Source organism: Cuculus canorus, chromosome 2, assembly GCF_017976375.1.
Source record: "Cuculus canorus isolate bCucCan1 chromosome 2, bCucCan1.pri, whole genome shotgun sequence".
NCBI lineage: Eukaryota > Metazoa > Chordata > Aves > Cuculiformes > Cuculidae > Cuculus > Cuculus canorus.
This window is the reverse complement of record NC_071402.1, coordinates 21,702,831-21,715,329: the sequence shown is the minus strand read 5'-3', so window position 1 is coordinate 21,715,329 and position 12,499 is coordinate 21,702,831. Positions and strand designations below refer to the sequence as shown.

At 38.8% G+C, this 12,499-nt stretch overlaps 1 protein-coding gene across 3 annotated transcripts in view; it reads right to left on the bottom strand.

Annotated features, from left to right (window-relative positions):
- DPYS (dihydropyrimidinase) overlaps nucleotides 1-12,499 on the bottom strand; it is a 38,036-nt gene that overhangs the window by 14,179 nt on the left and 11,358 nt on the right. For all 3 annotated transcript variants that reach the window (XM_054059494.1, XM_054059495.1, XM_054059496.1), the window contains exons 4-8: nucleotides 11,100-11,279; nucleotides 9,388-9,577; nucleotides 3,597-3,753; nucleotides 2,463-2,604; nucleotides 551-693 (exon numbers count right to left, since the gene is read on the bottom strand). In XM_054059494.1, the coding sequence (XP_053915469.1) occupies nucleotides 551-693; nucleotides 2,463-2,604; nucleotides 3,597-3,753; nucleotides 9,388-9,577; nucleotides 11,100-11,279 (812 nt within the window). The remainder of the gene's footprint in view (nucleotides 1-550; nucleotides 694-2,462; nucleotides 2,605-3,596; nucleotides 3,754-9,387; nucleotides 9,578-11,099; nucleotides 11,280-12,499) is intronic.

Sequence of the window (12,499 nt, the reverse complement as noted above, 5' to 3'; positions counted from 1 at the left end):
CATGCACAACTTGAGCTTCAGAACTAAGCTCACTCCTGGCTCTACCGCTATATTTGCTCTGTTAGCTAAGGAGAAGACACTACAAGGGCAAGACCCCACACTTTCATCACCCATCCTGACCACGTCTGAATACGTTTGAAACAGCTTTTAGTTCAAAACATGAGCTTGCAATGGGTCATCCTGCAGTGACACAGGCTCTTCTCCCTGCTCTTTGCAGTGGGAGAAAGTTAAACATATTCAAGTACTTCGCAGAGTTACTCTAAGATCCCAAAGTTGTTATTTTGACCCTGAGGATACCAAGCCCTGGCAGCATAATGTACAGACCTTGTTATTTTTGCACTTGGTCAGCAATCTAATAAGTCCATCAAGAGATCAAAGATCTCTGCTTACACACACTATTGTAGGAGACAAATAACCTGTAAATAATTCACATGAAGTGCTGTTGAAAACCACCATAACCTCACTCTGGAGGCTTACTGCTGTACAGAGGATTTGAGATATTTTTTCCTGCAGAGAGGCTTGATGTGAGGAAATAACTACTCATACATACCTTGTAGCTTTGGGATCCCAAATTACGATGTCAGCATCAGAACCCACAGCAATTCTCCCTTTTTTTGGGTAAATGTTAAAGATTTTTGCAGCATTTGTGCTGGTAACAGCTACAAATCTGTTTTCATCCATTTTTCCACTGTACTGCAGAAGAGTACAAAAAACCAAGCTCATTACATTTTTTAAACAAGGATTGACAAAAATGTTTCTGTTGCTGAAAAGGTTAGGATGAGTGACAGCTCTCTGCGAACATTACATCAACATTTTTTTAACTCAAGTGAATAGTTTAGAAGAAATAAAAATAACTATTTGTCTTAGATGCATATACTGCAATGTAATTTGAACCTATGAGATGATAAAGGAGAGGCAAGGCACAATGTGTAATATTACAAAAGGTGATTTGCAAATCTCTTCAGTAATAATGCAGAGAACAGTATCGTTCAGTAAATATTTGAGATCAAGCAGTATAAAATCCAGATTTGCTGATGCGATGCATCAGTAAAATGGTAAACAAAAATGGATACACGTGTCTTGGGATGGTCCACTGCTACATAACAAATTTAATCCAGCCTCCATGACTGTTGCTTGCTTGCAAAGCCAGTTACACTGGCTGTAACATTGTGCATAAGTCAGTCTAGAAATCGGGGTGTTATAAAAAACATGTGTATACGTCCTGTGAGCAGTCATCCAAGAAGAAATGCATAAAGAAGGTGGTGAACACTGCTCTTCTAAATAATGTTTTTTGGGAAGTGAAGGAAGCTTTCTAGACAAAGTCTCACAGCTGTGCAATATTTTCCAAGTAAGAAAAGGGAGAATATTACTGATTGAAGAACCATTTGAAAAATTGTCTTGCCCAACAGGATACACTGTTAAAAAAAAGCACTGATGTACATATCCATGTCTCACATTAACCACAAGCTAGATTATATTCCAGTTTACACCATAAATAATTACTCTAGAGCTATGCCACAGGTGAATATAGGCAGAAGTCTGCTATGTACGTGTCAACTGGAACTGAATCCAATATAGATATAAGAAAGAGAGATTCTGAACAACATCCTTACCAAATGTGGGAGGTAGATAATTCTACTATGACAAAAAATATGCTTTCCAGTTTGTGTTGTCAACAAGACCTGGCTATTGCAAGAGAGTGTTATTAAAAAGTTGAATTAGAGTCTCCAGAAATTAACAGTATCATATTAGCCAGAGCAATCATAATACCCAGTAAGCAGCAGATCCCTCACAGAACTGCCTCACCTCCTCTTTCGTTAGACTACCCCATATGCAAAGAGCCTAGCTGCTAGCTTTCATATTTGTTCATAGCCTGAAGGGCATTGTCCTGAGACGCACGGAGCATTCTTATGATAGACCTGAGAATATGAAGTCAATGAAGGTGCTCACTGCATCACATCACAGGACTGAGCCATACATTAGAGAAGCATTTCTTATCTCTAGCTTGTTTCCTCTGACTGAAAACACAAATTAGAAGTTGACAGGCATATACCTAGTTCAGAAGTTACTCCAACAGCTAAATTTGAAAGAGATCAAAGAGGAACAAATTCAGAACTGACCAAGTCAATACTGTGGCTTCCTCCTTCCTCTTACTTTCATTTCATCTGTTGAAAAAAATATGCTGCAAGTAAACGTACTCTGCACTACCACTGAAATAGCTGTCCTTTGCTGCTAAACAATGGAAATTACTTTCTTGTTGTATTTTTTAAGCACTAAGAATCTTCTTCTGTTTCCCAGGACCATAAAGTTAGAGTTAGTAAGGGTTCTGTCATAGTATTTGATCAAAGAAGTTATCCTATGATAAATACACTTGATAAAACTGGAAAGTTAATACTGCTGAGAGATTATATTTTGTTGAAGAAATCAATTACCTCTACATTCAAGCATCTTGATATACTTACAACGCCTTTTTCCCATATGACTGACATTCTGTCTTCCACACCATTCACTCCATTAGGGATTTTTGTGAAGTCATCCTTCCCCAGAGCTTTTTGGCATATGTCAAAGGTGCAATTGTCTGTCCCTGTCACAGATAGGTCATCACTATAGAGAAACAAAGTTCGTTATGAACCAGAGCATGTACCAGACAGTCCCAGATCAGAAAATCAGCTGCAAGGCTGCGTATATCCAGGCATCACTGTGGCAAAGAAAAACTGATATGCCCTGCCAGCCTGTCTTCAGTCCTATCCTCCAAGAATAGCTCTACAGTAACAGCCGCTTCCCCTAGGAGGTACTTTCCCCTTCAGAAACCCCTCAGAAGAAACAAATTATCAAAAATATCAATTCTGCTTTGGATATGGCAAAGGTGTTCCACAAATGGAAGACTGTCCCACTTTGCCCAGAGCAAGAGACTTGGTTCCGTCCTCACTTAAAGCAATTTTAGACTGTGTCATGCCATACACCCTGTGAAATTACTACAGATGTGCACAAATATCACTCAGCGTTAAGGCATGCCTTCACAGACTCTTCAGTCAATTCAACCATTTTGTGGAGTTAAGCTTTAATGGCAATGAAATGCCAGCAAACTGCACATTTTGTTAACTGCAGGTATTGAAGGATACTTCTGTTCCTACTTTATTCTGAAAGAGTTGTTATGAAGTAGACAACTTCAGAAGTCAGCAGGCTTAGTTTTTGTGCAGCATCCAAATTTCAAGTGAAAAGGGCAGCTGGCAACAAAACACAGAACCTCTAGCTGTGACCCCACTTTTTACACATTTCCCATTGACTTACAGCCTTACTCTCCCCCGGTCATGTTTCAGTTTTTTTGTTGCTTTGTTATCAAGACAAAGTTTATTGATTAAAGTCAAACGGGGAGAGAAGGCCACAACAGTCCAGAGAAACGAAATCTGAACACTTTCTAATTTGTGTAACAAAAAATGTTTTTCATCTATGGTTTCACCTTGCATTTCTCCTTCCTAATAATGTAACATTTTCTACTTGGAAAATCTCCAGGGCATCAACTTGTTATTATATACTAAAGATAGAATTTGCTGTGTATTTAGACGTCAGCTGTCACTGTTTGCTCATATGCTTACTTGGCCAGTAAGTTCATGAGGAAACCTGGAGTAGATGGATCTGGTCTCAGTGGAGGTCCCATGACATATGCTGCAGCATGAGCCCAGTCTTTATTCCAGTAGTTGGTGCCATCGGTACCAAGACTAGCAGCAATAGGCTCCCCATAAACCACCTTTCCTGAAATGTAAAGCAATAGTATTATCATTAAATAAAATAAAAATGTATACCTTCTATTTTCTCCATTCTGGAGCTTTTTTGGTGATAATAGTTAAATCTGAAAGACTGTTTCAAATTAAACACCAACACATGGAAGGACATAATAAACTCAACTATAACACAGCATCTCTGTTCTGAATATTCTGCTGGTGATCTCCCAATATATTTACTCATGAGAACATTGCTTGGGCAAGTTTTTTAATTAAATTGTTGACAGATATATTATAATGGTTTTTACATTGTTTACTGGGTATGTGATTGAGATTTCAAAAGAAACGCACACAGTCCTCAGTTGCATTAATTATGTTCAAGTTCCATATATTTCTTGGTAACGTCTGTTTGTCCTCTGAAGTTATTGACTATGTAACAATGTAAGTTATACAGCAGACAGACTTTGCAAGGGGGTACTTTAAATTGCCAGGCTAGAATTGTTCCGAGAAGAACAATATGGAACATTTCCCAAATAAGAAAAATGATGAATAATTTAATTTTAAAAATTAGCTCTCAAATTTTAATCTTTAATTCTTTGCTGCATGTTATTCCAGATTCCTCAGAAGAGGACATTAACCCGGGCTGTCTGTTAGCCTTTGGATGGAGCTAACATATTTTAACTGTATTTTCTCCTAGGAAACATGGGTTTGAAATTCAGTGAAACAAGATGGGAAATAAAACAAGATGTTTGACTCCCTGAGGAGTTGGTCCACCTTGCGGTTCTGTAGGTGATAGGTAGTAACGTCCCTGACAGTGATGATTACTGAAGAACTGGAGCAAGCTGGGACTTCACACACCCACTCACAGGCTGCTTAACCAGGTGTTGGTTAAAGGCAGCCTCTGCTGGATCCCAGCAAGGGCTTTCTCCCTCGCCTGCTCCCAACAGGCAGTAGGTATCCTGCTACAGATCCCAGATTTCACTTTAGGGACAATTTTTATTAGAACTGTCACTGAATTATCCCAGCAAGTGCTCAGCTAGCAATTGCTCAGTGATACAAGACAGTGACCTTTCTCTGGCTGTCAGCACGTAAGTCAGATATTCACTATACTGTCAGGAAACAACAAAGCAAACATTTGCAGGCTTCTCTCTGTACATTAGTTTCTGGTACTTCTATGAGCTACTGGATTACAACTGCTGCACCACCATAAGTAGTTAACAAGGAGCTCGATTCTTCTCAAAGTATCTTTCCCACTGCAGCAGTGCCATTCCTTAAATTTTCTGTGCTAGACTTGCAAAAAGGTGTCATGCCTTTTAAAACTGATACTTCTGTGGTTATTTCTATAAGGTTTCAAGACCTTCTCTGACATTACTGTACTGTATATTTACTCTAAGCACTACACAGTATAATTTCTGCCACCTAAAAAGTCCCTATAGCAGTATAGATGCTATGACTGTCTCAGTGTACGTGGTGTATGTGCACATCTTGTACTGACACTTAGGTTTGGAGCATCCTAAGCTCCCTGTGCCACTTATCTTTGTACTTATAGGTTTATAAGGACTCAGAGGGGGAAATCATGACTAAAGCAATTATTTGCTGGGGTTTTGTATCTTTTTTTCAAAATATAAAGCATTGGATATTAAGCCATCCACAGAAGTGATATGTCCACTCGGAGAATGAGGAGGTTTGAGTCAGATTACTTTTTTCCTGATTTAAAGTTGTGGCAGGAGTTAGGGGAATCTTGGCCTTCCTTGGGCAACTTCAGACACAGTATTTGGAGGCAGGCTGCCAAAAACCTAGACATATATAGAAAAACTCCTGCATATACAACCATCTGCTATATCTACCTATTAGGTTTTTGACAGATTCTTTATAAGCAAGGTCAGTGCAAAGGGGAGAAGGGGAAAGTGTGTTGTTTTTATTTCCTCCTGCATCTAAACATGCTAAAGAAAATTCCATCCAAATCTAAACTATGAATCATTAGGACATACCTATAAATAATAAAAGTTAATAAATAATAAAAGGTAAAACAGAAAGAAAGGAGTGTTTATCTTGCATAAATTATTTTCTCAGTTTCACAACATAAAATTGAAAAGAAGTCTCCGAGCTCTCAGTTGTATATGCTGAGTTGATTCTAACTCATGTACTGCAGCTCCTGACAGTATTTCTGCAGTCAGAATTTGACCTGAGCAGCTCCCATCGTTCCTCTGAGTGGGAAGGAGTACATGCCGTTTCCTCAAGTGATTTTGAGTCTGAACACTGCAGCTTCAATGGGCTACATCTGGACAATTCTGCTGATGGTGCTATTTCTTGCATTACATTTGGACCATGACTAGCCAGGCTGAAGGCTGCAATAATATCAAGGCTTTGCTTTAATTCAATTAACAAGGAAATTCTGTATTAAGGCTCTTTTAGTTCAATTGGCAACAGCGAATTATGCGTTAAGGTTTTTCTAGATCAATTGGCTTCTGCCTATAGGCATAAAACTGGAGTACTGCTGCAATAAATCAGGTCTTTCCATTTGTTACATCTTCCTGCATTCAATAAAAATAGTAATCAGAAAGTGTTCTGGTGCTTGGTCTTTCTGACATCTCTGAGCTGCTGGAAAATAGCTTTGGATTTTGTGACTTCTTCATCCAATGTCCAAACCAACTGGAAAGAGCTATTTTCACATAAATTACCTTATAACAAAGAAGAACGCGGAACTGCAATTTATTTTACCACCTATTAGAACTCAGAAAGAGTTTTAAACTTCAGAAATACCAACTAACATTTACAGGCTTGAAAACCTGGTCTCTGTTAGCTTATGCTAATAAAAGTTCCAGAAGCACTTAAGGTAAGGTCATATGCGGCAAAGCTACTCACTGACCAGCTGTGGTCTGAAAGGAGCCAACTGGCAAGGCAGGATTCATTGAATCAGGCATAGCATTGCATCAATTAGGTTATCTACAATCTGGTCCTAAGCTGTCCTGCATGATCCAGCTAAGAAGCTGGCGTTTGTAGTTGCACTCCTGTGCCGAGAATCAGCTTGTGAGTGCATATATCCACAGCTATGGACATGCCCTTCCTCTCACTGAAAGCAGATTAACCTGTGACTGATAGTAGGAGATACCAACTTCATAAGTCTAAGTAGCCTTCCTGTAATCTGACCAAGTACATATTTTTGGTATGTTGTTTTTTTAAAAGAGAGAAACCTTCTAACAACTGACTTTTTAGTAAGATGCTGCTCTCCAGTTCTGATCTGCACTAGAAAGTCTTATATCCTTAGCTGTAACCGCACAGTTAAACAAGCAAAAGGACATGACTATCTCTAGTCTTTTTTACTCTTAGAATGAAAGTATTTTTAAGTGGGAGGCAGTATAAGTCACATCACACTTTATTAGCCTTACTTCCCTGTGGGCATTATTGGCTGAAGCAATGGGTTACAGAGCTACATTAGTTCTGCCCAGCAAGTTCATATCAGGTAATCCTAACGAGAGGGAGTTGCACTGCCTGACAACGGAAGACAGTCACTCATGTAATTTCCCTGACATTCACTTATAGTATCCCTTTACAGTCTATATGACTGACTTTAGCCTTTAAAGTCTGAGCCAGAGCTTACTGAAGATAACAGAATTATGCCTTAGTAAAATGGATCAGGCCTTTGGTTTCTAGATGTAATATTATTGTTCACTTCGTACAGCTAAATGAAGGTCAAAGAAGAACTGAGCTCTGACTTACATTTTTGACCACAAAAATCATAATCCCACAGAATTTGATACAATGCTTCAACGCTGGTGTCACAGTGTCACCCAAATAATAGATTACATTCAACAAACACCAGTCTCTCCCCTTCTGAGGTCAGTGATGGAATAGGAAGGAATAGGAAGCCTTCCTCTGGCATGGGCATGGAGGAATATGCACCCACACACAGTACTTCACATTAAGCGCTTGGAAAGTAACACAAAAAAATTCAGAATTGTAAATGGTGGGAAACTAGCATCAAAATATGGAGAAATAATGTTGAAAAGATGTATAAACTGCACCAGAGAGAATACTGCAAAGGCTTGAGAGCGTCCCTATATTTAAGAGTTTACAATGTTTTCACATTAACCTCTTCAAGTTGAATATCTTTCAGCAATGCATTTAGGTTTTAATTATGTCATGCATAAAATACTTTGAGAATTTCCAGGGTTTGTCTGCAAGTCCTTGTTTTGTATTACCACTATTAACTGAAGAATAGAAAGTAACTTTTACTGGAACTAACAACAATGAATTTCTAATTGCCAGGATTTATACAGATCAGTCTTATTGAAAACTGTAATTCTTTTATCTATCTTTGTGGCACATTAGCAATCTTTCAAAATTTCTTAATCAATCCTAGATTTCTGCTTCCTAAATAGCACACTGCCACACAAATAGAAATTTATTATGGAGAGATGTCATAAGTTGCTGTGAACAAAGGCAAGCATTGATTATTCTGACTGTATGAAACCAGGAAGATATAAAATCCAGTTTGCACCAGAATAAGCATATGTTTTTCCAATTTCTTCTTTTTACATGTTGAAGAAGCATACTGCTATAAAGTCAGTCACCCTACTTGCACTGCAGACTATTCTTGTAACACATGCCTAACAATACTTTACAATATTTATTATCAGTATAGAATTTTGTACTTGAATAGTTTGTAAAAAAGCACCTCTTATCTCAGCTCTTTTATGTTCACAGTCAGTGTTTAATCTGAGTATTTTAACTGTGGTTACAGCTTGACACCACACCTGTGAACGTACAAATAACCATACCCTGACAGATACAATCCACATTACCAGCAGCACTGTCATCTAGTGGAGGAATCTAATAGAGCACAATATCAAGAGATGTGCTAGTAAAAACCATTCTGATAGATTGTTTTATAAACTTGAATTATTGATCAGTCTTACTAGAAGTCATAATCAATACACATTCCACATAAATATATGATGTCTCTTTACTGCACTGTGATTCCACGGGCTCCTTTGGATGAATTTACAGATGAGGAGGTAAAACATCCTGAATTCCTACAGCCTTTATGTTGCTTCTAGCCTGCCCAGAGATGTTCAAGAGGGTCAAGTTCCCTTGGCTAACCAGAACTACTTATGAACTCTGCAGTGCATGACCTAAGAAACTCCTCCCTGGAGAGTATTGAATCTTTCAGACACTTTCGTCTTCACTATGATTTCTAAGTGCCCACTGAATAAAGTTCTTGTCTTGGCATGGCACTGTCTGTGAAAACATGTTAGGATCTCTGTTGTAGTATTTCCCACAGAAATATCTAGTAAGGTCTTGCAGACTATAACTCAGTGGAGGGGAACAGCAGAGCATACATTATCTTGGACTGGTCACATAATTTTTAATGCAATAGTGCTGTCTTGCCCACCACTTTGACCTTGAAGGTAGTATGAAGGAGAAAAATGTTTGCTCTGGAGAAAAAGGAAAGCCTTAATCCCAGTCTCTTCTTCCACACTGTTCAGCTCCCCTCGGTCTGCACAATATAAACACACAGTTTAGACGTCACACTCCAAGAAATTCACCCATGTTCTGAGGGTTACGGCATCCATAACAGGTAGGACATTAATGCTATATTTGGTTTTTCCATGACCCTTCCTCCAAAGCCATTCCCCAAGCATAAAAGAAATAGGACTTTTACCTTCTCTTCGTGCATTACTTATCACTCTTGCTGCAGATTTACTCATTACATGGACTACATAAAGGGGGCAGTTTACAGCATTTGCTATGGTAATTGCTCTCTGCGTAGCTTCAGCTTCCACTTCTTCAGGACGACACAGCTCGTGCCCCTCAGGACCAGTTATTCCCATTGCCAGCATCTTCTTTGCACCCTGAACACCACACGAAAACATGTAAGAGCCAGTTAAAGCACAGCCATGGTGTTGTGAAAATGCTGCCAGCCAAGTGGATCCTCAAGGGATCCTCAAATCAGCCACTGCAGCTAGTTTGGAGGGGGGGCAAAAAAAAAGGCAGTTATGATTTTTTTCAAGAAAAGTTATTGTTGTATTATCTGAAATTCAATATATCTCTCAATAAACATAGGGCTCAGAATACCTAAGTGACTTCAGGGAACATTCTCTACTGGCTTGCAGGGATAAATCCTCAAATCATCACTTTTGAAAATCCTACTTCTCTCTAAATATGTACTCTTAGATGATCGCAGCCAGTAACTGAGATGATAGCACTAACCCCTCACTGGAAAAAGAAAATAAAAGATCCCTACTAAGCACAAAGATACACATCCAGAGCCTCTGAATGAGACTTTAAGGTTTTAAGAGGCAGAAGTTTTTTTTCCCTACTATATTCCAGTAGCTTATGCTTTCCTGATTTGAGCTTATTTAGCAATCAATTAATTTCCGTTATGGGACCTGGGGCAGATTCAAAGCACTACTGACTAGAATAACTGAAGAAACTCAAAGACATCAGTGTAGTTATACTCCCAGTGTCTCCACATCGCACTGACAGAAGCAGCAAGTGTCAAGTGCAGCTAGTTATGCATAGAGGGGCGTTAATACTTTTGTGCCCAGTCAGTGAGACTATCTCCACAATTCCAGAGTCATTCTTGTCAAATGAGCTGACTACGTTTGGAGAGACCTAGGGTTAGGCATCACACTCCTGACATTTAAATATTTGGCTTTGACCTGGTTGACGTTCAGGCTCTGACTGTTTCTGACTCATCTTTCTTTGTCAGTATATCATAATGCAAGTATATATATTAACTGCAAGTATCATTACAACAGAATCATTTGCCTTTTGTCTACTCTACCCAGGAATCCAGCTTACAATTTCTTAGATCACCACAAGCATCCTGTTGGGTCTTGGATACGTTCATCTTCACAGAATCACAGAATCACACAAGGTTGGAAAGGACCCATTGGATCATCGAGTCCAACCATTCCTAACACTCCCTAAACCATGTCCCTAAGCACTTCATCCACTCGTTCCTTAAACACCTCCAGGGAAGGTGACTCGACCACCTCCCTGGGCAGCCTGTTCCAGTAGCCAATGACTCTTACTGTGAAGAATTTTTTTCTGATATCCAACCTGAACCTCCCCTGATGAAGCTTCAGGCCATTCCCTCTTGTCCTGTCCTCTGTCACTTGGGAGAAGAGGCCAGCTCCCTCCTCTCCACAACCTCCTTTCAGGTAGTTGTAGAGAGTAATAAGGTCTCCCCTCAGCCTCCTCTTCTCCAGGCTAAACAGCCCCAGAGAATCTTCAGTTCTCTGCAAGTAAGATAGCATAGAAAAACCTTTCCCTGTGATACAATGATGTTACTAATACATCTATTGAAGTGGTTAGATACCAGCATTGCTTATATTCGCGACTTTCACAGATGAAGTGTCAAATATCTACCTGTGCAATTAGGTCCCCATTCTCCGCATGGACTTGAGCAACTGCTCCAAGTTCCTTACAGCAGGAAAAAGCTGCATATAACTCCTCATCCTTGACCATATATAAATCTTTATAAGCCATAAACATCTTGAAGGAGTTGACGCCTTTGTTTTGAACAAGACTTTTCATTTCTTCCTTCACCTAAAAGACAGTCAGCAATTTAAAAAAAATAATAATATTATATTTTAACTGGTAATAATTTTGTATAAAGAAATTGTAAGTATGAAGGATGAGCCTTTACTTACCCATCAAACATAAGTTCAGTCCAAACAGCCGAAGTCACATGTTTGAAGATTGACTTACACTATTCCTCTTGTATCGAATTGATTCTTAAAGTATAGCAACTAGCACCACTGCAGTGCAGATATTGGTGGCACAAGGCAATTGCAGGAAGAGAATGCATTTTGCAAAAGGTAGTGAAACAGAATTTTATTCTACATAAACCTCCTCCTGTCAAAACCACCAGCCAATGTATCTAACTTACAGGATATGGAGATTTGAGCAAAATTGATTTTCAAAACTGGATTGTAATAAGCTTCAGTTTCTGGCAAATATCATTGACAGGAAAGATTTTATCTTCTAGAGACTTACTTGACTCTAAAAAACACACAGCCTTTTGAAACATTTTGTCATCAGATAAAATGTTTATAAAACTCCATATGCAAGACTGTTTTTTTCTCATAAGCACTCCTTTACAGAATTCCCTGCTTCTGCTAGAGTCTGTGAAACCCATCAAAACATTATGTTCCAAAGAAGGAAAGATAGATGCAGATTTTAGCCCAAAGGTTTATTGTGCAGGAGGTTAGCTACAACTATAGTACCTGACTTCGGCTCTCTCTTCCCAGTAAAATGATAGTGATAGTAATTGACATCTATCTACAATGCCATTATAATTTCCATAGAATGAATTTCTTTCAGAAGTAGAACATTAGTTTTCATCTTCTCTCTAATACTCTGGTTGGAGCCCAAGAGAAGTGAGAGACTGATATAAAATTCAAGGAAATTCTCTAGACTTATCCAGAGGAAGGTTGGGAGCATATCTTCACTGGGAATTATCAGACAAATAAATACCTGACATAAGGCCCTGATCTGGCACAAATATAGAGGCATATCTTATTTATTTTCTTCTTCAGCAGTTACTATGACTAAGGGAAAACATTGCAAAGAACGTACGTCTTTAATCAATACTTTAAATGCTGAGGAGATGACAGCAAATTAGAAGGGCATAAAAAATCAGTGTCTTCTTTACTCAGGTCTTTTACAGCTACAAACACCAGACCTTTCTATTTCTTTCAGTTGTGGCCTTTAAAAACAGTTAATTTCTCAGCATAAACAAGAACATTTAACTGATTTACATGTCC